The sequence below is a fragment of the Agelaius tricolor genome, unplaced genomic scaffold (genome assembly GCF_023055355.1).
Source record: "Agelaius tricolor isolate 1412-34295 unplaced genomic scaffold, bAgeTri1.0.p SCAF_9, whole genome shotgun sequence".
NCBI classification, from domain to species: domain Eukaryota; kingdom Metazoa; phylum Chordata; class Aves; order Passeriformes; family Icteridae; genus Agelaius; species Agelaius tricolor.
This window is the reverse complement of record NW_027269269.1, coordinates 3,157,000-3,182,854: the sequence shown is the minus strand read 5'-3', so window position 1 is coordinate 3,182,854 and position 25,855 is coordinate 3,157,000. Positions and strand designations below refer to the sequence as shown.

General features: G+C 38.8%; 1 protein-coding gene across 4 annotated transcripts in view; it reads right to left on the bottom strand.

Annotated features, from left to right (window-relative positions):
* The window catches only part of ATP8A2 (ATPase phospholipid transporting 8A2), a 320,133-nt gene that overhangs the window by 127,329 nt on the left and 166,949 nt on the right, over window positions 1–25,855 (bottom strand). For all 4 annotated transcript variants that reach the window (XM_071434042.1, XM_071434041.1, XM_071434040.1 and 1 more), the window contains 2 exons: window positions 21,502–21,685; window positions 17,318–17,428 (listed from right to left, as the gene is read on the bottom strand). In XM_071434042.1, coding sequence (XP_071290143.1) covers window positions 17,318–17,428; window positions 21,502–21,685 — 295 coding nt within the window. The remainder of the gene's footprint in view (window positions 1–17,317; window positions 17,429–21,501; window positions 21,686–25,855) is intronic.

Sequence of the window (25,855 nt, the reverse complement as noted above, 5' to 3'; positions counted from 1 at the left end):
TGCTTTATTAATGGCATGCTTCAGACATTATCACCGGAAAACTGGATAGAAGCCCAGATGTCTGGTTTAAGACCATTTTTATTTCCTGCATTTTCAAAACATTGCATGGGGCTTTAGCTGCACGATTCAGACAAACTTAATGAGACTCATGCAGCTATGCCTGCATATGTTGCTTTGAAAATAGAGAAGCACTGGTTTGGGTTGTGCTCTTCTGAAGCTCTCCCTGGAGTGATTTAAAGGTGTTTTTTCCTCTCAGTCTTTTCTCTAAAGGTCTTCTACCCTTTACCTCACCATGTCTGACAGATAAAGAGCTGAAACTTTGGACACCTCATCTTTTTGAAGACTTCAGTATTCTGGTCTTGTGTGGTACCATGAAACCAAACAGCAAACTGTCAGGCAATTAAATTTAGCCCAGTGTGTCACTGTGCTCAATTTAATGGCGATGGGTTACTTCAAATCAGAACAATGCTGTGGGTACTGAGCAAGAGTTACAGCTTTGTATCAACATATGCCATTTATTATGATTGATTACTACTTATTGTAAACCATTTTAATACCCACACATGATCAAACTTAATATAGGTTATTCAGGTTCAAATCAAAACTTCAGTATATATATTGTATTACACACCACACATCTCTATTGGAAAGCCATGACGTAAATCATACATTAAGGAAAAAGAGAACCATACATATATATAATTTACAAGCTATTTAATAAAATAATTTTGCTATATTGCTGTTGATAAGCTATAAGAATAATTTTACTGCTTTCTCACTTTTTCAAATAGCTGAAAATACAGATTTTCTGATTTTCTTTTATTTTCTTTAAGCATGAGTGTTAATCTTCCCCTTTCTGAGTTTATGAATTGGCTGGTAAAGCAAAGGTTTGCCCCAGTCAGCTGGCAGCTGGAAATCTGCCTTCAGGTCCAAACAGATTAAATTTGATAAAGAATTAGGACTTCACTCTAACCTCTCAATTCTGCAGTGACATTGCAACAGAAGAGTAAAGTGGAATATGAAGACTCACTTTGACATTTTCAGTGCTCATATTTTATAGAAAAAAAGATACAAGACACCATGTAAATACTTAACTTTGCAACAAGTTCTGAGAGAAAGAGAAAGCAGCACAAGTGAAATTGCTTCAGGGAAGCCTTGACGAGAAAACACATAAATATTGTGAAGAAATAAGATCACCTGTGGTAGGCCAGCAGGAATAACCTCAGAGAACAAACAGCTGCAGCACAAGGCTCCCTTTGCTTCTTCTAGGAAAGACTGACATGTACACCAACAGTAATGATGCATAAGCTACACTTCTGAGTTGTATTCATAACCTGTGTGATAATTACAAAAGCCATGACCCCCTAGAAAACATCCTCCAGAAGTTCAGAGATCCTCCTGATCCTGATCAGTGGTAACATGATAGAGACTATCACAGGCATGACAGTGAGCCTGTAGGGTTCACTACCTTCTTGTAGGCTTTAGCTGGAATGGTACCTTTTAAGTTTCCTGCATTTCCTAAGACCTCCTGCCCCAGACTCTAGAGAGAATCATTCTTACTAAAAATGCACACACAGTACATCTTGTGTCACCCTAATAACAATCTGTCATCCTTCAGGAATTCCCTAGATGCCAGTTTTGGATATTATTGATTATATTCTTTAGCGCACTGAAAAACGATGGAATAAGATCTTTCTATATTCAGGTGCATTAGGCTTTGGTATTCTTTATGAAAGAGACTGGGTTCAAGCACATATCCAAAAACAGAGTAGAAAGACAGGCAAACAGCCTTGAGAGACAGTTGTCACCAGTGCACACAAATTTGAAAAAAGTACGAAACTGCCCTCCCAATTTAAGTGACTACAGAAAACAAACCATACTGAAGGTCAGTTTTCTACTGTCTACCAACAAGACGGCCTTTCGACAAAACAGTCTTCCAACATCAAATCAATATCATCTCAAAAACACGCACATTTCCTAGAAAAAAAACCAAAATGCAGTATCTTCAAGCTCTTCTTCACCTGTATATCAGTAATTTATTTAAACTTTATATTACTATGTAAAGCAGGTGTCAGTACAACAGGGAAGTGACCATAAGTGACTTGTTGTTGCAAAAAATGTCATTCTAGGAAAAAAGGAAAGAGTGAGACAGCTGAATCTTTTAACTTTCTTTTCAGCAACACCAAGTTGGAACATATTATACTCATACCACAGAGGCAATTTATTTAGCCGCATCAGATTAATTTTCCTTAGGCTACAGATATAATTTACAAGATTTTATTAATATAATAATTCTTGTTTCATATTTTGGGAAATAACTACCACATATTGAAATACTGAAAATATTAATAGTAATATGCTTGTTCCACTCTATTCCTTTTTAATTTTCATTAGCAACTAATTTCTTTTAAAGATGAGGAATACTGGGAATTACCAAGTCTGACACACTGCAACTATAGTCTCCTGTTGTACATACAATGGGGATTTCAAAATAGTTTGGGAGCAGGTTTAAGCAAGAGTAATGCAAACATAGAAATAGCTCCTCTTTAGAAATACATCAAGGACACAAAGAGACATGTGCATCCAAGGGATTCAATTCAAAATGCTTTTCGGGAAATAGCTGAAATTCACTAATCATTGATAGAGTATGCTAAGCCACTAATTCTCAGATGGAACTGTACTGGACTTCCAGCTGTTTGAAGCACCAAACAAAGACCTGTAAATCTGTTTAAATTTTAGTACTACTATGACTACAACTTGCTTGTTTTTTTTTCCCCTGCTCCTCTTCCCCAACATAGTTAAACAGGTGTGACTGACAACTTTTATAAAGGTACCTTTCTTCTTTACAGCAGACATTAAACATTTGTATGGCTGGTAAAGCAAGACACCTTCAGGTGGTGCACACACAAACATGCATATTAAATTCAGAAGGAAGCCTTTTATGATTTCGAAGGAAAAAACCCTACGACTGCAACAGAACAAGGCATATATTTCTATGACAATGCTTTAAACCTCCAACTCTCTGATGTAGTTGCTATCAGTCTCAGAGGATAGAGCAGTGTTCACCTGAACAGTGCTGTTATTACCCCAAATTATTTTTCAGGACTTCCTAGAACAGTCTGGCAAAAACTTCAGGTACTTCATGATTTTGAGGACACTGCTGCACGAGCCAGGCACTCAGTGGGGAAAGTGTACCCTCAAAATTTACACCAGTTCTGCAAGTGTTAACAAGAGATACTAAGACTTTTTAAATTTTATTTTTGCAGTGTTTATCTCACAAGATTGCTCTCTGTACTAAACTCCACAAGACAAGGTCAGGACAATTTAATATTTGCAATGGAAGCAGGAACTATTTAAATGAAATACAACAGCCATTTTGTAGGATATCATTCTTCATATACTGTTAAGCAGGCAGTCAACTGCCAAAGCTGCTTTTTGAAATGAGATACATACTCACTACAGGAATATGTGACTGATGCCAGTGGGGGAGGGGGAAATAAATGAAGCCTGGCAGGTGAAGTTCTGTTTGTCCCCATTTATTAGAATTAAATAGTAATTGCCTCTGTTCAAACAGAAGAGAGCAGACATTTGCTGCCCACCAGAGTGGCTTCCAGCTATACCTCCAAATGGAGAAATATGATAATTAAAGTTTTATCTATCTTCATTATTTTTTAACATGACAGCAGATGTAGGAGTACTGCTAGACTTTGTGTTATAGAAATGTATGCAGCAGCAACTTTCCTTACAAATGAGAAACTTAACCATGGGCTCACAACCCCAAATGGAGTTTATTGTACCCAGCACTTGTATCATTTATTGCTGCTTTGGAGCTGTAATAAAAATGTGCAGATTTGCATTTTCATGGAAAGCAATAACAAATTTACTAATGAATCTCAAGATACCAGTGTGGGTAAAGGGAGCACCTGAAACGTCTCATGACGTGATTCCCCACTGACACATCAGTAAAACAAATAGGAAGACAGAATCAGTCAACACAACCAAAACACCCACCCAAGAAACCAGAGTCAGTCACCAACACTCAGATTCTGATGAAGTCAGCCACATGGAGAGTGTCAGGCAATGACCAGGGAATTCTGCTGAGTTTCTCAAGAGGAGAGCTCTCAGGACACCATAATTTACTGATCTGGCAATCTGCTCTACAGGGAACAGAGTGATACTAAAAAATAAAAAAATTGAAATAAAGCTTTTGGGCAGACAGACTTCCATGCTCATGGGTAGTTCTCAGTGAGCATGGTTATCCTAATAGTGAGCAGGAATAAGTCTCAGTCACCAGAAACAATGGACGTACCAGCAGTGTATTTGGGTGCCAAAATCAACATGCTAAAAGTTGCATTATTCTGTGTGTTATCCTTTTAAAAATGTGAATGAGGTAAAGGTTTCATTGCTCAAGACACAACAGTTGTTCTCCTTAGGAAGGGAGGAAAGTTAAATGGGAGAGCTTTGTGCCTATCCAAATGCCACCTCCCCTCCCCCCAACCAAACTGGGCTTTACAAACCCACAGAGACCCTTCACAGACCACCAACACACACTCCCCTTCCTTCACCAAGTCCAAGAAAGGAAGGTTTGCCAGGCTTACTTGTAACTTTTTACATTCCCCAAAGCCAAATATGTAAGGATATCCAATCCTAATCCATATTTTAAAATGTTCCACTTTCATTCTCATGCCTTCCCTACAATGCTTTCTCAGCAGTATCAGTCAGATTGAGGAGAACAGCAACTCTCCTGTCTGGCATCCCTTGAAGCACTGTCCTGGTTTTAGGTAACATTACTGCTTCTTCCCCTAGATTTACTGCTCCTAACTTATTTCAACTCAGCATAAATCAGGGGCTGCTTAAAAAGTAGCAGTAACTGCTTCCAGAGAAATGAAGTCTGCCAGAACTTTCTCTGCTATCATGTTATCACTCCTCCATGGCAGAAATAGCTTGTACTTCAGCACAAAGCAGCTCCTCCTTGTTGTCCAGATGGCCTAACACACATTCTTAAAGATTTCCATGTACATACAACCCCACAAATCACCCACCACGAAATCTAGTTATCATGCATACATTTTGCTAAAATGACAGTCTCTGATGCATTCTCAGTTTTGAAAGACCACAGCTTCTTTATGGACATCAACAACATGTGACTGACATAGGGAAAGGTTTTTTTGTTCAGATATGTCCTTGGGATCAACTGCCACTTTTCAACTTCCTTCCCTCCTCTTCCCCAGGTCTGTGTTTGGAATGACTTTGAGTAAAAGATACCCTGACAGCCCAAAAGGGAAAATTGGTACATTTTAAGTTCCCAAGCAGTTGTACCATGGCGATTACTAGGGATATAATGAAAACCAATTCATGCCCTTCATTTGCACCACCTCTCCAAATTTTTTGTGTTTTCTGCAGCTATACATAAGCAAAGGCTCTCAGCTTACTAAAATAACATGTAAAGTTTGACAAAAGTCTATACCTCTGTCAGAAAAGCTGGTCCTTTGAGCTCTCTTGTCCAAGGGCTCCTGTGTACATCAGGAAGGTCATCAGGCTGAATTCTAGCCTTAAAGAGCCCATCCTGCAGCTGTGCAAACACCAATGCCTTGGCAAGGAAGAGAGGAAAGAACACACCCCTAGGGAGACATGAAGACCAGACTGCCCTTTTTAATGGCAGTGGAGCTCATGTTGGATTAAAGCACAGCCCAGTTGTGGATTCAAGTGATGGTGAAAGCAGAGCCCTGTGACAGGTACAGCAACATCCATGACACAGCAGGAGGGACTGGGACTTTATAAGGCAAGTGGCACCTTAAGAGGTGAGCACTGCACAAAGCTCCCAGTGGACAAAGCTGCTGGATCCACTGCAAGAACACGGCGTGGCGCCACCAACACGGACTGCAGCAGACAAACAAGGGCTAATAATGCCACTACAGAGGCCACAGCTTGTTTACAACAACAGTAAACAAAAGAAAAACAGGAGAAAGTGGAGCAACTCAACAGTCTATCCCTATACTGTCCATGAATCAGGACATACTAATGGGCATAAACACATTTCCAAGTAGTACAAACCCATATGTCATTTTTAAAGCTAATGAATACGAGTTGACACAAAGCTGAGTGTCACATTGCTTTGCTGCTCCAGACACCTGTCATTCCTTGGCAACAAAAGGGCGAAAGGGTCAAGACACTGTTAGCAAAATGAAAAGGGAGACTAACTTTTCTACCAAAATTGAACTTGACAGGAACCATCATCACAAATACTGCTGAGTGGTTCAGGTGTTACTGCCTACTGAAGGTTTAAGCTTATGCTGCTATTGAGCTGTCTATGTATTTTAGTCAGTTACCACTAATAAAATCAATCTGCATTGTCAATTAATAACAAAGATAGCATTATTTAGGGTTGGATGAGTATTGGATTTCTTTTTCTAACATACAGTATTTATGCAGTTCATAATACATACTTTTTCTGAAACTCTGCAGAAGCTAGATACAGCTAAGGTTAATATATTCCATCTCCTCCCTTTCCAAATGCATTCATGCAAAAGCAATTAAGGAAAGAAATCCAGCAAGAAGAAAGAAAGCAAAATAATCTTGTCATGTTTAAAAGCTGGCAGACCAAGTTTTGACCTTCTTTACTCTTTTGACAGCAGGAAGCCACCAGTGGTTCTTCATAGCTTTGTCTTGATGGAACAGGAATAGATTGTAACATACACCCAAACATGCATCAAGAAGGCTTAGCTCTTGTTTTGCCACAGAATGGGCGCCTCTGCCTTTTGGGGTATAGTTTTGGGGTTTTAGCTTAAGCCCATGATTACTGACATTTATATTCCACATTTAAGTATACCCACAAACATGTGTTAAGAAGATGGTTGTCTCAGTCTTCAAGTATTAGTTCTGAATCTTCTCTCCTTTGTCTGGCACAGACCTCATTACAGTGGGCTGTGAATCCTGGCTCAAAAAACCCCAAAAACCCCACTGGTCCAGGATGCCTTTATTTCACAGCAGTTACACTGAAATTGCAATAGCTCATGAAAGGAATCAGGTTAAAAATAGTGAGGAAGAGGAGAAGTACAAAACAACATTATGAATTATCAACAGAGTATTGGGGCAGGAGCTACAACTGACTAATTTTTGACACCTTGGTAAAGAAAAGTGGATAACTCAAAAGTAATATTATCAGTAAATAGTGTAATTTGCTATTTCTAATGCATTTTAACATGTTCTAAATGAATTTGTTGAAAAGAGATAGAGGAGGTGTAAGGAGTTACAAAAAGCAATTACTCTCTAGAGCACAGAAATAACCAGAAGCATATCAACAGTCACAGCTAAGGACCCAACATCTCAGTACAGAGGGGAAAGATAACATGTTTTGGGCAGGTTACTCAAAGCTTTCACTCCTGCTGTGGGCTGTCACAAAGGCCAATGCCTCCTAATGCCTATTCAGTTAAGTGACACAGGATCCCCACATTGGAAGGGAGACTCCCAAGGGCACTGAGTGACAACACCTTTTTTTAATGTCCCTAGCCACAGAGCTCTCTCTCCTGACTGGGCATATATCCCTTGGGTCAAATACAGTCAAACCACTGAACTGGTTTTACAGGAGAAGAGGCTGTAAAAGCACATTTGAAAGCACCACCTGTGCTGCTCTAGATTTACTCTGCATACTGATCATGGGTGATATAGTATAGTTTTTACCTCTGACCCTGCTACAGTAAAAAAACTTCATTCAAGAACGTGAACTTGGGCAAACAAACACTCCAAAGCCATACTCTAGATTTTTTTTCTTTGACAAACTAAGATATATTTTATTCTAAATCCTTCATATGCGTTTAAACTAGGTTACAGATGCCTTTTATGCATCCCAAGATAAAACAGTCTCTAGTGGTTAATTAGTGAAACTGGATAGAGGTATTTTTATCATTAGTGCTCATCCAAGTAAAATGGCAAAATTATTTGCTAGCAGCATTTAAAAATGGAATCTGTATTCAGTTAAATTTGTTCTCTGCCCTAACTTCTTTGGGTCATGAGCATATAAACCCAAGAAACCTCAAAATAATCAGAACCAGCTCAGTTCATGATACATATACTGGAAAGAAATTCTATATTCCAAAAATTTGGTGACCCTACACTCCTGAGCTAGCATTCAGAAGGATTTTGGAGTTGTCTATGAAGTAGTATTAAGACACCAGGAGTTATTAATTCATTGATTGCATGCATCTGTACTAAAAGGACTCCCTAGAAAATCTGATCTTTAGAAACATACTCCAGCAGTGCCTCCAAAGATGCCAGAAAAATGCCCTTATCAACAATCAGAAAGGAAAGTTGCCAATGAGACTGCTGTTGGAGCACAGGTAAAATTAGCTTTTTTGCTTAACTTGCCAAGAACAAAGAGGCAAAGTATGAGCAAAATGCTTCAAGATGATAAAACTGAACACAAAACAGAATGTTTCAGTGTTTTGATCAAATCTCTTACACTGAAAAAATCCCAACTGTAGCTGGACCTTACTGCTGGCAAGCAGCTGGCAGCCAGGCAGACTTGAGTCCAGGCAAGGGAAATGCAGCCCACACAGACCAGCACTTCTTGGGCTCCCACAACAATATCCTAGCACGTGGCTTGGAACAAACAAACTCATTTTATTTCCAAACAACCTCCCGGAAAGCAGAAAATGCAAATACTATTCAGTCACTTCAGTGAGACTGCTCACAGCCTAGCCACCATGCATTTCCAAAAGTGGGCTCCAAGCTGAATTCCACACTGTGAAATTGCACAAAAGCATGACTTGTGAATCAGTATTGTACTTTGTTTGCAGCATTTCCAAACCCTCTGTAACTCTGAAAACTGTTTTACATAGAGCTGTGCAAAAAGAACTGCAGCAACCTTCTTTTCACACTTAGGCTAAACAGTGTTTTTAAATACCAGGATAACATCTGAGTTTAACTGCAGCAGATACAGCTAATTAAGCAGAAGTAATTCTGTTTTTCTCTCCCCTGGAAGACTGAAACCTTCCAAGGTGTATTTAATAAAAGAACACACACACTTACATGGCCATTTTAATGCCATTGCCTCAAAGCTAAACAGGAGAATTAGACTCACTGTTCCAAACTGTCAGCAGTCACTGGCACCAGAGCAAGTCCTCCTCAGCTTCCTTCCTAAGCACTGTGTATTAGCATTCTCAAAAACACTGATCTCTCTGGTGACCAGCAACGGGACCCCAGGGAATGACATGGAACTGTCCCAGGGGATTTGTAGGTTGGATATCAGGAAAAGGTTCTTCACCCAGAGGGTGGCTGGGCCCTAGCACAGGCTCCCCAGGGAAGTGAGCACAGCACCAGCCTGACAGAGCTCAAAAAGTGTTTGGACAATGCTCCCAGGCACATGGTGTGACTCTTCTGGGGATGGTGCTATGCAGGGCCAGGAGTTGGACTTTGATGGTCCCTGAGGGTTCCTTCCAACTCAGCTTATTCTATGATTCTATGAAAGGCAAGTAAATTGCTGTAGAAATGTATTTTGAAGATTGCTATTTAGAGCAATGAGGTACAGGTAGAAATGGAGAAGTCTCACACCATCAGCATGACAGACCCATGGCTTATCTAGCAAGAAGACAAACAGACAAAAAACCCTGCTCCACATGCACAATATGCACAGGACCTTACTTTGCTCTCAGTTACTCCCATGCTGATGAGGAATGTCTCTACAAAAGGAAGTACATTTATGGGGTATAGGCCAGAAAGAAAACCAGCACAGGCCCAAAGGATATACTTGTGAATAGATGTATTACCATATATGCATTGATGCATCTGTAGTGTTGGATTTTTAAAAAAACTCCCTCAAAATCATGCCTTCAGTGCAGAACAGCATTGCTAAACTCAGCATTCAAGTGCTAAGCACAAGTAATTCCATTATAAGGTTTATCTACACTTTCAACACCAACACAAATTTGAAATTTAGCCTTTTCTGTATCAACAAGTAATGTCATGTGCACTGAATTAGCCTAGATGAAAGTTTTTTTTATTAGAAAAATATTTTTTATTAAAACAATGGGTTATCCAATACTGAGTCAGAGCAGTCAATGTTTTTCAATTCCATGCTCAAGGCCATAAGAGGAGTTATATTTTATGTGAGAACTTTGAGCTTTTGGAAAGAAAGTTGGTCTGAAATGATCAACAATGAACTCTTGAATTTCAAAGCCCGTTTTGTGATGAAAAAAACCTCGGCTTGGATTTTCCTAACTTGCAATATAGGTTTATCTTCCCTAGAAAAAGCTTCTTCATATTAGGCTATCTCTCTTCTAAACATGAACTTGTATTTTTATTGGTTAGTTAAAGTGAAAAAATGTTTACTGATTAAAGGATTCTGGCTTTGAAGAACACACTGTTCTGGAGTTGGCTATATGTTTCACATTGAATGGCCTCAAATTTAGAGAACAATATTATCATTGCTTTAGTATAAACCCACCAGATTATGAATTTAAGATTTTTCACACCAAATTAAGCATACATTTTACCAAAGGGGGGGAACAATCATTGTGTCATTCATATTCCTCTTATGTAAATGTACACAACAAATTGATTCAGGCACTCAACGTATTCTGTGTCCAATAAAATATCAGAGTAGATCTCTTCTATTGCAATATGTACTGAACCTGATGGGCATTTCATCTAGAGATTTTGAGACCATGCAAAGGAACCCAATTTATCATTTATAATATCTGGAATGTTAAAAAATTTACAGGTTCTGTTAGCTGCAGGGTGTTATCAAGGCACTACTCATAAATTCAGAGCAATGCTGATAGTTTCCATCATTCTTGGGAAAAAAATCAAACCCAGTGGTTACGTAGCTGGGCCAATTTGGTTTTCTGGGAAGATGGACTGCTCTCTAATGATTCACTGTGCAGTGCATAACACTACGAAAAGAAAGGAAAATTAGCATGGGTTTATCTTCATGACCGATTCCTTGGAAACTTTTGGGATTAACATGCTCAATTAGGAAGCTGAAAAACAAGAAGTCAGTCACGGATTAAAGTTGATGAGATCAACCCATACACAATGCTGAATTTCTTCAGACAAGAGAGGGGTGAAAACAAAACAAATTGTCAGTAGCAGCACATAAACCAGGTACTGTAAAGAATTCAGATATATTTTTAGGAACAAAAAACAAAGTGATATCTGGAAAATTATGGATAGGTTGGAAAACTGCATTTTACAATATTGTAGGAACTTTGGCAGGCTCCTTGTAGAATCTGTTTCCTGTAACTATTGCTACTAAAGAATACTTCCTTGAATTGGAGCCTGCAATCAGCTTTTTTGGTGGGCAGGAAGGGGATAGTGTTCTGTGTTGCCCTAGGTCTTTTCCATGTTAAACCTGTGTACAAGGCTGATGGACAGTGCAAGAGAAAAATAAGCACATATATAAGACCTGTTTTTCCACAAATTATCAAAATAAAATGCTTTGTTCCTCACACTGTGTTCATTCCTACATTTTTCATGTCTTCCACGTTCTGTCCTATACCCTCCATAAATATTCAGCACTTTTTTAACTGATTAACATTACCTAAGCTAAGAGGTATGGAATTCTTTTCTTTTACATGTTTCAAAAACAAATAATAACAGAACAAAAAAGATTTTCCATCTGGATAGGATTCAGTTACCTTAAGGCAGACCTCTCAGTACTGCTGCTTTAGACAGGTTTGTCACAGGTCCTGTGACATACCTGCCAGTCCCATACTGCTCTCCATGAGCTCAGAGCATCCACAAAGGTTATCTACATGGACACTACAGACATTTCTCTCAGGCATCGAATTTAAACCTGATACCAATCTTAAGGACACTGAATCCCACCTTTTTGTCCATCTGAAAGCACCCATCTACAAAGAGTAAATTATATATTCAGGATATGTATCCATTTATGAGAATCCAAATCTAGATTCCCAAATAATACAAAATGTAAGTCACACACACACATTCCTCCTTTGCTTCATCATGATAGGAACATTGTGCTAAGCTTACCACACCAACTGAGTATATGCACAGAAGTAATGATTATTAAATGCCCACTGGCATTTGAAGTATTTGAACAGGCAACTGAATAATTTAAATAAGAAGACAAGACAGCTAGCTACCTTCATTCTTGTTATCCTTGTTAGAAAGTTTTGCAACCATATATTCTTATCCTTAATTTAACACTGCAGCAAAAGACTGCTCTTATTTTTTTAGGAAGTTGCTTTATATGACAACAGTTATAGCACTTCAGTCCTCAACTCACTGCAAAAATGCCCATGCTTAAGGTTTTCTATTGCCTGGCTGTAACTTAAGAATGGCAAAGTCAATTGGAAACAGAAAGCACAGAGATGTAGGTAAAGTCAGATCATATAAATCAGGAATAAGCACAAAGAAGCATTGTAGCTGTATATTTTTAGTACCATAACATATACATTCATTTCTGCCTACCATTTGGAGAAAAGAGTTGAAATTCCCATCCCTGCTTTCCATATTTTTAAAATACCTGTTGTGTTTGATGGAAAAGCAAGAAAACAGGAAAAACAAATGCAAAGTCTCATGCTGCAACACTTCATGTGTGCTTTGGCAGCCTGAGCTATCAGCTTGTCTGAAGTGGTGACCACTAAGAGTGCACTTCACAGCTCTCATTGTCAGACCTTGCTGACTCACAAAATCACCTCTTGTTTAAAAGCATGTTTATCTAGGTATTGTGTTTGCTCAGAGCTTTTGAAACTTGGAAATTCAGCTCTGGAATAAAAATTATGATCTTAGTGGTTTGTTGTTCAGTATGTTTCTCTTGTTTATTTAACACCGCTCAGATATTAGACTTAACTTTCAGCAGCAACAAAGAAACAGCTTTCTAATCTAGGCTTACAATTTATCTCTGGATTCTTAAAGTAGAAATTAAAATTATGCAGCAACCAAGGTATGTACATTATACTCTCTCCTTCCCCCTTGCCATTCAGTTCTCTGTCATGGCCCTACACTGCCAGACTTGACCCTGGGGCCATCTATTCCCGCCCCTGACTCATTCTGCAATATACAATACAAAAGTGCTTCATATTAAGTATGTTTCAAAAAACCCACATTCTCCAGTGAAGAACTGAGCACATTTTTCCTGCACACTGAGTTGGCCTGAAAGCTATCTTCCATGCTACTGTTTCCACAGAACCATTCCCAAAGGCCTTGAACTCTTACCTGATATTTCTGATACCACCTTTGATCTTGCTGTGTTTCTACTTCTCCAAGCATGACATGAAAGCAACATTCCTGTATTCTTTTACATTTGAAATCAGCTATATTTCAAAGCTCTGATGTCAACAGGATAACTTTATATCATCTCCAGTTAAACATAACTGCTCAACAGATGTGAAACACATCTTCTGTTTCACTACTCAGTTTGAAGCCAGCTACATAAGTAATTGAACAAAATGGTATTTTTTGAGTATGCCCAGCTACTTGTTTGTCAAATCTTTAACAGTTGAAACCTTGTTACTGGTCTTCTGCCTCAGGATGATGCTGAATGGTTAGCTTTCCTTAGAAACAGATTTAGTGCACACTGCTAGTACATGCAGATATGGGAAATACAGGAATGGGCACCAAAGAGAGGGCTTTATATTTGCATTTCATCCCTACGGCCATCTTGGTAGTTTTCCAAGCAGATTCCCCTGCTCCTCTTAGGACAGACCCAGCATGGATAGTCAAGGATAGGGAAGAAGCAGCAATTAATCTGCCAACCAGCTCTGTGGATGAAAGGTTAGATTCTGCACCTCTTTTGATAGGTGAGTCCATAAGTAAGAGAACCTCAACTTCATACCCTGAAGCACCTTGGCAACAGTGATATACAAGGCTTCAGGAATTGGGCTAACAATCCCACCAAAAGGACTTGAATTTCCAGGATCTGCTTCTCTTTGTGCTTTTTAGTTATACTTCACTTAGTTTTGTATTTTCAAAAATTAAGGGGAGAAATCAAGAGAGTGGCAGGAGGACAGTGATAAAGAAATGGTAAAGGAGAGACCAGGCTAGAGAAAGAAGAGGAACATAGAGTTTCCAGTTGTTAAGCCAAGACAAAATCTTTTCAGATTTCACTAAACTTTTGATGACTTAAAATTCACCTCTTGAAAAATACTAGGAGGGCATTTTCAAGAGAGAGGGAAAATACACTCTCAGCTCCATTGCCCCTGCAATCACTAAACCACAAGGCCTCCTGTCTGCTGTACCACCTCTCTAGCTGCATGGAACTATCTCAATACAGGCACACATTTTAATCATCAAAGTAGCCGAAAACAGTTTCTAGGTCCCTGTCTCTCCACAAAGAATTAGCCATTGCAGAAAGGTAAGCACCAACCTTAACCCCACAGCACCTCCTAGGAGTGAAGCCCATGATGACAATTATCTAAGTATACTTTTCACAAAACCCCAAATTGCGTATTTTAACCTAGAACCTGAAAAAGCTGGTAAATTTAATGTTTCAGGGATGCAATACTTTGGATCCTCCAGGCTTAAGTGTACATAACTGGTATCAAGATGAACTTCTAATGTATGAGGAGTTTTAGCATTCTAGCATTGGGATGCTAGGAAAACAGATGGCAATACGCTTTTCTCAAGCATTTACCATTGTTTAATTAAGTTAAATCTTAATGCTTTAACTTGCATGCCTCTGCAAGATCTGTCCAGATGTTCTGTGTGCCAAGCTGGACCACCACCTTTTCCTTCCCCGTGGTATTTGCAAAGTATCAGGGAATAAAAGTTATGATAGCCCCAGTGCCTCTCTGCTGCAAAAGCCATTTATATAAGGCTTACTATATCTATTCCTCAGGTGTTAAAACTCCACTGAAATAAAACAGATACAGTAACAAAGGTAGAACTGGCAGTCATATTCATGATGTGCTTTTTCATTCAACTGTATAAATATTTACTTAGTACAATCCTTCTGAAGATACTTACAAAGTAGCTCAAGTTCAAATCCCTGTTTCTTTACAATGCTAAAAGGATATTCCCCATACACCACATATCCAAGCAGAAGTATGGGTAAATATTAAACTTGTCCAGAGCACCAGGAAACAATCAGGAACACACCATAGACATAAGCAACAGTGCAGAAGTGCCAGGCATTTAACTACCAGTCTCTTAAGTTGAAGGATTTATTCCCTCGTGGAGCATCTCTTTCATGAGCATCATTTCATACCACAAACTGATCAACACTGCCAAGCCTCACAGCACATACACAAAACAACCTCTCTTTCTTTGTGTAAAGCTAAGGAGGGAATTAAAGATCTCTTCTCTCTACCCTGTATCCCTAGGATACCAAAACTCTTGGTGTCTCTTGGGTTTCCAGGCAATTTGGCTAGTTTACACAGTTTTGGAGGGGAAGTTCCTTAAGGCTACTAGTAAAAGGAACTCACCAGGGAAAACCAAATTGAACTCTTCCCATTGCTGCAGGACAACAATGTCTGTCACTTCATCTCCCTTAAAGCCTTACACTTGCTCCCAACTACTATGCAGCACAAGCACAGAGAGGTAACCGAGGTGCAGAGCTGCATCTTGTAAGACATTTTTCAGTGCTCAGGTGTTGGTGAAACTGACTCCTCCTAAGTCATGGATATGAGGAGACATAAAAGCTCATTTGGCTCAGGACAGCATGCAGAAAGAACTGAACATGGCCTAAGACAGTGGAGAAAACCTCTGACCTCATATTCTCAGAGCAGACTTGGATTTTATATATCATGTAGAGATATCTGGTGAATAAAATTCTACCCTAGGGTAAAATAATTGAGCTACCTCAGGATGGAGGTCCCAGAGAACTCCTGTATTCAACTCCTTGCACAGTTGCTTATAAGGGAAGGCACAGTTTTGCCATACAACATTTGATGCAGAACTTAATTTACTTGTCAGACTATGTTAAAAGAAAAAAAGACACATGGTGCTATAATAAGCTAGAAGCAGGACTTCCAAAACTAATTTTCAAATAGAGAAAAAAATCTAGCAGAAGATCATGAAGCTACTAAGCATTTTCTGAAAAGTTCAGGCAAAACCCCAGCAACAGCCAGCTATGCTCAGTAAGAAATAAAATAGAAGAGCTCTTTTTAAAGTTATTTATATTTTCTTTGCACAAATATTGTTATTATCTCCAACAGCATGTAAAAACCTTTACTAAAAACATGATGTATAGGATAACTCCTTGCAGTAGACTATTAAGTGTTGAAATTTTAACAGATAACAGCTAATTCAGAAATAGCACTAGAAAAGTGTAACAAGTTAGTGGACAATATTTGTTCTCAAACATCATACAAAGAAAACGAAAAAACCCTGATGGAGTCAGGAATACTGACCATACTGATCATTATATGACTTACTGAATAGCAAAATATTACTCACCCACTATCTGCTCTGATATAATTACCTGCCTAATTATAAATATTGCAATTTTCTGTTAACCTCATTCATGGCTGCTCAACTGTACAAAGAAATAGAAAATCTAACCTATATGCACATATAATAATAAAACTGATCAACACTGTGGAAATTGCTGTAGCAAGTGATCACTTGATACTCAACTGATCAAACTACTGACTCCAAGTTCCTTGAGTATTTCTAGCTAGGCAACAACACATAAAAACCCCTTCCTGACACATCCTGAATTCAAGATGATATTCTGCAGCATGAGAACTACACTCCTATCTTAAGCATGTTGAAATGGAATGGTAGTAACAGTATTCAGCCCTCTTTATAAACCAGTTTCAGTACTTGATACCTTCCAGCAAATTATTTTCAAAATACAGTTATATTTTAATTATATCAAATCAAATAACCTGATTCATTTTGTAAATGAATGTCATTTGCAAAATTATGTCATCTCTTTTCAAAAAGCAAAGCAAACTAATTTCAGTTCCAGCTAAACTGTGGTCTTGGTAAATTGGAAGGTAAAGCTACAGTTTTGAATAGTTTATTATTTGCCTATTAAATGCTATTAAATGAATTTTTGATTTAAATTTAGCTCCCAAATTCCAGTTTTTATAAATACAAGCACTAATTGAAATATTTCCATGAATACAAAGATACTTTCAATAAGAGTGTTTGCACAGAAGGAATGAACTTTGCCTCTGACATCTCATATCCAAAGCTTCGCAGTACTGAAAACCTTTGGTCTTCCTTTATAAACATTAAAAGCAAAGTGATTTGAGGATGAAAACAGAATTTTAAATTGTTAAACATGGAAAAAAAAATGGCAGTCCTTCTTGCTCAATCCATTTGGGTGAGCTTTTCTAGTTACAAGAGATGATATAAGGAATAAGGAATGAGCACCAGTAAGACCCATCCATTTAGTTTCTCTTACCTCAATAATATACAAAACCACATTTTTGTAGAAGCAGTACAGTATGCATTTGGTAACTCGATTGTAACTCCAAGCACCGTGGACCAACAATAGCTTCTCCAAGTAGGAAAACTGAAAGACAGAAAAGAAGTATTTACATATATGAAGAATTGCTAAAAAAAAAAAAGGTTGAAAGTAAACACATGTCCTCAATGAAAAAGAAAAATCCTCAAATCAGCCCTGGAAGCAGTTGAAGTGCAGTATTTAAACAACTAAACTGAAGATATATGCAAAAACCAATTCTTAAAATACTGAAAGCTAAAATCTTTTCTGTAGCAAAACTTCTGAAGGTTCTAAAAAGTGGTTTTAAATGGCAAAAAGTCTTCAATTGTTATTACCATTCTGATGGTAAAATCAATGTTTGAGGGCTTACAACGTTCAGAACCTCCTTTCCCTCTGTAAAATGAACAACCTAATAAACAAAATTGTCTTGAGCTGATACAAAATACACAAGAGGGGAACGAAAGTGGAAAAATAGATGCATTTATAGAGAATAGATATTAACATTTATGCCCCCAAGATACATGTGATTCTGTGTTATATAAAATATTGTATACAGCAAGGTGCATTTGCCAAAAAGGGAAAGTAAACTAATCTTGTATGATTGCATACCTTTTAATGCTAGTTTGAGCTCCCAGATGGAGCTCAAATTCTTAACTTCTGAAAATGGACTTTTATGGAGTCAGTGTTGTAATCCAGACTACTGGGAAATAGATAATTTTCTTGTCTTGGCTTTGTTAGCGAACCTTCTTATGACCTGCAGCATTCCTCTTTTGCCCACAGCTCAAAGGGATGACTGTGTTTACTGTTTAGCATGTATGTACCTGAAGGGACCTTGGACACTAAGGTAATTATTTGCTTTGCTTCCTTTTCCACAAATGACTTGACAGAAAAACCCTGACTTCTAAATTTAGATTCCAGATCATTTATTTTAACCAAAATTTATCTGAAATTGAAAGCTACAGTAATGAGTTAAGGCTGTTGTGAGGCAGCTCTGCTCCCATGCTTTCCAGCAATGAAATCACTGAACCACAAATCCTGTAAGGACAGCCTCTCTCCCATGCATCAGCAACTCAGATTTGTTAGGATATGCCAGCAGAGAAGGAGAGAAAACAAAAGTGAACCAGGCTTTACTGTTCTCTGCTTAACTTGAGCTAGAGCTATAACTGGGACACTCCCAAGGGAGTAGCTGACCTGTTAGACCCCTAAATGCCTCAAGTTAATTTGCAGGAGAGCTACAACTTTCCTCATCAAAATCACTAACAAAACACCACCAAGGCGATGGGAAACTTGCCACAATGTCCTTACAAACCATCCCAGAGCTCCTGTGAACAATAGTCAGAAACAGCCTGAGAACCTCTCTGCTGAATCTAACAACCATGTTGGATGTGGTCTTCTTGAAAGCTCAAGGCAACAAAAAATTCAACCATTGGTTGCTCTTGTCTGTGCTCTCATGAAAATGAGTGTACTACAGAGCATAGCAAGGAAGATACTCAGAGCCTAAAGAACACAGAGAGCCTGCTCACACCAGCGAAGAGTCCCATTAAGACATGGCAAAGAACTAAATCTGCTTTGATGCACAGCTACTGGCACAGAGCAGTGCAGACAGGGGCTCTACCAAGACGTTGTCCTTGTTTGGCTGCTCCTGTATTTACAGCATTTTAAATCAGCAGGAAACATTATCACCATCTGGTCAGCATACCTGTGAAACAGTGTGTGAGTTTTTACAGTCGTCTCTGTATCAACCCTAGCATAACTTCTTTTATACAGAGATTATCTTCGAGAATCTGTCTTGACTAAGGGATGAGGTGATGGCATGTTGGGAGTTTTAAGACAGTGAAAAGGCATCCACAAAACAAGCTAATTTTTCCAAAGAAGAAAACTAAAACAAGAAATGTGTTGAAGAAAAAAGCTTCCTTAATTAAGAAAAGGAAATAGTCCCTAGACACCAGATGTTCTCTGGATTAAGATGACAAAGCTATTTACTGAGGAAAAAAAAAGTTATTAAAGTCTACTACTGTCTCTCTAACTAGTTAGGTCATTTGATTTGGGAATTCTCTAAATAGAGGTCACTGGTGCAATATCATTTCAAGGGAAAAGGATGATTCAAACAGATGCTCCTTGCACCTGTGGAAGCTATTTCAAGTGGAGTCAGACACAAGCTGGTTTTTATTTTTGTTTGGTTTATGCTTTGATTCTCCCTGGAATCCCAAATGAGCCTATATAGAGACTCTCTCTTCTCCAAGTGCCTACTTCTGGCAGCACTGCATTTGAAATAGCATTTGAACATGAGATGCTACATTACAGTGGTCGTCTTAAATTACTCAATAAGAACATACTCTGCCTTCAAGGCATGCACATACAGTAATGTTTTAGTGGGAGTTCCATGTCTTTGCTGAAAGAAATATACTCCACGGAGATCAAGTTTTTCTTTTGAACACTAATTTATTTTTTTTTAAGCACATACTACCACACTGTATTAGTCTCCTCTACTACAGGGATTTTTAAATATGTTTTCTGATTTAATCAGTACAGATTCTTCTACACAATCACCAAAAAAAAAAACCAGTTCCACGGTGTTTCACTAATTTTTGAATGCTGCAACTCTGTGCTGGTGTCACCAGCTTTTATTTCATATTGAATGAAAAAGATTCATCGTTATTGTCAGTAACTTGCTGACTGGAATTTAAACGAAGAGCAGCTTCCATGTTCTAACACTAAACTGGAATACAGGGGTTCTTTTAGTGCAAAAGCAACATGTGAACATGGAATTACTTCCCCAGATTTAGCATTACTATGACACAAAAGAAATAACATATATAGGGCCTTTTACAGACAAAACCCTTGCTGCTTATGCTTAGTTAGCAAAGCAGAAGTAATAAATGATCTGAGGAAGTCCGGGTAAAGAGTATTCCATTAAGTTATACAGCAGAAGCTGTATATAATCCACTGAAATTAAAAATGCAAAACTCATTACGAGATACCAGAGACAATGGCTGTGGAAGTTCCTATACTGGTATATATTTGGAATATGCTACTGCTTATGACAGAAAAACTTGGTAAAACTGCCTAAAATTCTCAAGATAGATTTTGTGAAAGGTCTCAGTTATTCAAACCTGAAACTTCAGGTTCTTCAGTGTTCTTCATCAGAGGTAACAACAGAGCAGCAAACAAGACTGACACTTAGCTTCTCAGCAGGGTTACCACAATGAACAGTTATCTGTGCATACAGCAGCATTATCCCTGCCTTTTCAAAACCTCACCTCCTACTGGGAGCTATCAAAAGATGGAAATATTTCACGTCATTTGGTAGAACAAATCTGACTACACCCTGCCAGAAGGGAACATCAGCTGAAAATCTGGCCACTGAGGAGACAAGGGATTGTCTCCTCTTCCTGTCAGCTCGATCTGGTTTTGCCCTGCATCAGCCTCAAACATATAGAGCATCTCAGGTCTAAAGAGTATTCAGAGGATATCCAGCAACTGAAGCATCTTCTTCCTTTCTGATTTTTCTTTCAAAATCTTGATTCTAAATTGTGTTTTTTTCAGCAAAACAAACCAAAAAAGGCTTTTAACTCCTCTTTTTAGCTTCAGAAATCAGTTCTGAATTTGATAAACTAGTTTAGGAGCACTCACTCAAATAATGTTCAAAATAACACGTGTAAAATGAAAATGCTGGCCAGCTCTCTAGAACTGTTATCTTGGATGCAACACAGGGGGCAAGGGGAAATAAAGATAGAGGAGACACCTCAAATTAAGAACTGCCAAACAGCCAAATTCTCACATGCCTGGTTATAGTACCTACTCATAGTAAGAGAAGAGTTTGCACCAAGACAGGTCAGTTACTTAAAAGCATATTAACACAAGCATTCCAGAAATTGCTTCCCCCTGATTACTGAAGAACCAAGATATTGCACAGTTGTAAGGAGGAAACAAAAACTTTGAAGAGAAGTGGGGCTTTGCCCTAAAGAATACAAAATCAAAACAAATACCCAAAAATATATCCAAAATATGTTCTAGACAGCTGCCTGGAAAAAGAAACAATCAGAGATGCTTCTAGCTTAGAAGAAGCCAATCGAACACTACATGGCTGCACAGTGCATTTCCCAAAGATGATATGGCAGTTGTTCATTCTTGCATCTGACCTGTGCAATGGCATAATCCGAGCAATTGGTTGCCTGCATGCCCTCATTGCCACTGATCCCCACTCCAACGTGAGCTGTCTGGATCATTCCTACGTCATTGGCACCATCCCCAATGGCAAGTGTTATGGCATTGACGTGTTTCTTGACCATGTCTACTATTTCGGACTTCTGTAGAGGAGATACTCTGAAAAGGAGAGAAAAAGGTGTCAGTTTCTCACATGCTGAGCTGTGTGCCTTTCCCAAAAGGACAGCTGTAGCCTACATTTAGAAGTAATCAAAGGCAGTTGCTGGAAAGTTCCTTTATTCAACAACTGAGCTTCAGAACCTGTGCCAAACTATTTCAGAAGAAAAAAGTAGCTTTAAAAATAGTTTCACATTTACCTAATTGCTGATAGTTCATGCAAAAGAGACCAAATCTCTATGAAAGCTTTCAAAGCTTTGCTTTCCTTACCCAGCCCCTCCTAACTGGCATAACACTGGTGATGTTATATTGGGAACATCGAAGTGAGTTTTCTCTTCAACTATGACAGTTTACAGATTAGAAGTGCAGGCTTCCCTGCCTCCTGTCATCACCATCCAGAAGGAGAAAGACCACAAATATATTCAGAGACACTTTCAATTGTTTGCAAAAGATATTGCAGGCTTACTTTATTATTAAACCATCTCTTTTTAACATCTTTATCAATGAGCTCAATGAGAGGATTTGGTATAGTCTAAGTCAGTTTGCAGATGACACCAAGTTGGGTGAGAATATTGATCAGCTGAAAGGCAGGAAGGCCCTGCAGAGGGATTGGACAGGCTGGACTGATGGACCAAGGGCAGTTGTATGAAGTTCAGGAAGGTCAAGTGCTGGATCCCGCACTGAGGTCACAACTCCAGGCAGCATTACTGGCAGAGAAACTGCCTGGCAGAAAAGGACCTGGGGGTGCTGGTCAACGGCAGCTGAACATGATCCAGGGTGTGCCCAGGTGGCCAAGAAGGCCGATGGCATCCTGGCCTGGATCAGCCAGGTGTGGCCAGCAGGAGCAGGGCAGTGACCGTCCCCCTGTACTTGGTACTGATGAGGCCACACCTTGAGTTCAGTTTTGGGTCCCTCAATTCAGGAAAAAACAAGTGAGGTGCTGGAGCATGTCCAGGGAAGGGCAATGGAGCTGGAGAAGGGTCTGGAGCACAATTCTTATGAGGAGCAGCTGGGGGAGCTCTGATTGTTCACCCTGGAGAAGAAGGCAGAGGTACATACCTAATGACCCTCCACAACCACCACAAAGGAGATGGTACTGAAGGAGGGATGTCTTGCCCCAGGTAAAAGATGGTAAGAACAAGAGGAAAGGGCTTCAAGTTGTGCCAAGGGAGGTTTAGATTGGATATGAGGAAAAAATTAAGAGAAAAGGTTGACCAGTATTGAAACAGGCTGCCCAGGGAAGTGATGGAGTCACAATCCCCAGCGGTATTTAAAAGTCATGTAGATGCAGCACTGAAGTTTAGTGGTGGACTTGTCAGTTATAATTATCCTGAAGGACTTTCCCAACCTTAATGATGCTCTTCCCTCCTCCAGCTGACCTCCCTATTTTCCAGGCCATCTTTCCAATCTCAGACTATGCAGGCCAGATCAGAAAGCACAAAGGCTGCTTCCTGATCTCACATACGTCTTGTAAATGCAGCTCTGACCTCAGAAAAGATGTTACTCAATTCCAACTCCAAAACAAAAGACTGACTCCATTATATCTTAATATCCTTATCAGATTTATTGGCAGTTACTTTAACTTGATTCTTCTCTCATTTTATATCAGTTTCAAGTAAATAAAAATTCACAGAATTCAGAGTTGATCTAGTCTAAATCAGGCAAGACCGGAAAAATACTCAGGACTAGGTTTCTAAATTGGATAAGACACCCAAAATGCCCTTTTGTCATGGAAAATCATGGAAAAGGTAGATCAGGTTACCAAATCATATGAGGTATTTTGGAAATACCTACATGTAGATTAAATATTTCCATTCTAACCCCATCTGTACAAACAACCCTAATTCCTTTCCCCATCAGTTTTAGTTAAAGTTCCAAATTATTTGGTATTTCCTTAAATAAAGCTTTAGACAAAACTTTTCCACATCTCAAGTCAGCCACATATCACTCAAAAAAAAAGTAACTGATAGCTAAAAGCTTTACTATTAAAATACGAGGAGAAGAGGGAGCTTTGGGAATAGGGGAGACAGAGGATTTTTACTTGGCTTTTTTTTCCAGAGTTTACAACCTGTGAGAGCAACTTAAATGGCCATTTAATACATCCATCTGGATCACTGCTGATCAAAAAAAAAGGCAGAGTTATCTTGTTCACCATTATGCTTTATGGCCTTGGTTTTGTTTAGTAAATACCTAAATAGGTGTTTTATTAGTAAATCACTCTTAAAATAACTTGATTAATAATTTGGGGAAAAAGAAACTTGCTAAACTCAAGCTTCATATGTGAAGTAAACCACCTGAGAAGTCTAGCAGCTGTCCTGTTCCTAAAAGCCAAATACAGGAAAAAGTTGACAAAACCATAAAATTTACTAATACCATTGGATAGATCTATTAAGCACTCCACTACCTGGCAGTGAAAACACCACTTGGTATTTAACTGGGCCTCTACAGTGCCAACACAGAACCCCAACACCCCAACCACCTATGGAGCACAAAAGCTATTGGGTTTTTCATTATAAATCAGCTCTGAGAATCATCTACACCAATTTTTAACTTTTCTCTCATACATGCACACAGTCCTCCCTCTGCCCCAGTACTCACATAATAAAATACTCAAGCACAGAACAAGGAGTCAAAGGGATGTCAAGCCATAAAATGGAAACTCCAGAGGGACTTGGGGCCAGCTGTGGCAGGTTTGGATTGATAAGTGCACAGACCTTCATTACCAGCCCCAGGGGCACCTTCAGTACACAGGACCATATACTTTTGGCAGTCCTCTCATGCAATTATTTCTTCACAGCAAAGTCATGCACATATCTTCTAACAGCCTTCCCAGACATACACTTGTGTTATAATTTCAACTTATGTTCAATTACTTTTCAGTTACCTAGTGATAGAAATATTGAAGAAGCACCCTGTTTTCAAATATGCTTAAAAAGAGCAAGGGAAGCTAAAAAGACAAAATGTGAACAGCATCTCTGACTCTGTAGTTTAAACTAGCAGCTTGTCCACAGACACTTCAGACATGACCAGAATGTGGCAGAGATGCTCAAGCTTCTTCTAGTGCAGTTTAGCTGGGACATGTCAAGCAAGCTAAAGCAGCCTGTGTTCACTTCTGTGCCTACAGTGTAGATGTAGTTTCAGGTTAGTGACCCATTATTTGGCAAGTCAAGGGAATGTGTCTATAAAAGTGCATTTATCAGCTACATAATGTACATAGAGTATGCTTTTACTGTCTTGACCAAATGAAGTTAATTATATCCACAGTTATGTAGCACCCAGCTAATGTTTAACATCCCCATATGCTTACTAAGGTTAAACGAACTACCAGAAATGCTACACACTCATTTTAAACACCACAAATATTTATGGACTTGGTTTAAGAAGATGAAATCTAAGAGAAGATAACATGCTCTATAACATGCATCCTCTCTGACACTTGAACAGCAAGTACAGCCCACAACTCCAGAGAACACATTTTGTTGCACACAGTACATTAGCTACAAAAACTGCAAATTGAGATGATTACTGATTTCCTGAGGGGTTTTACACCTCTCCTCCTCCAAGTCACTGACTCAGCCTCCAAACCTCTTTTGCTCCTTGTAATCTGTTTGGTACCAACACACTGCATTGGGTGACATTAATCCCCTTAGCCAGATATCAGAGCTTTGGTACAATTCTGCACATTTGATAAGCTGCCTACAGGGAGAAATGAAGATTATAGCACAGGATACTATTAAACTGCAGCTCCCCCAGGTATGGCCAAGTTCACAAAGATTATGGATAAATGCATGAGTTCAAAGGAAAAAGCACAAGGAAAAAACTAACTTCTTTGAAAAAAAAATCTGTGGTAACGGAATTGGTATGCATCATTTGATGGAAGATCCTGACTTTCACTGCAGAGCTCACTGCAACAGTATCAGGATGTAAGCCTTGCCTGGATATACATCCAAATAAGAATTAAGAAATGAATAAAGCATCAGTTGCATAAAAATCTTCTGCTTACTCTTGTATTCATTCTCTGATCAGACAGCAGTGCTTCTTATAAAGATTCTTTGAGTGCCACTCAAGAGTTCACTAAAACATTTTCATTTTTACAGAATTTATTTTTATTGCCTCTGCTCAAAAATGTCTTGGACAACAGATTGATTCGCTCCTTCACACATACTTGAGGAA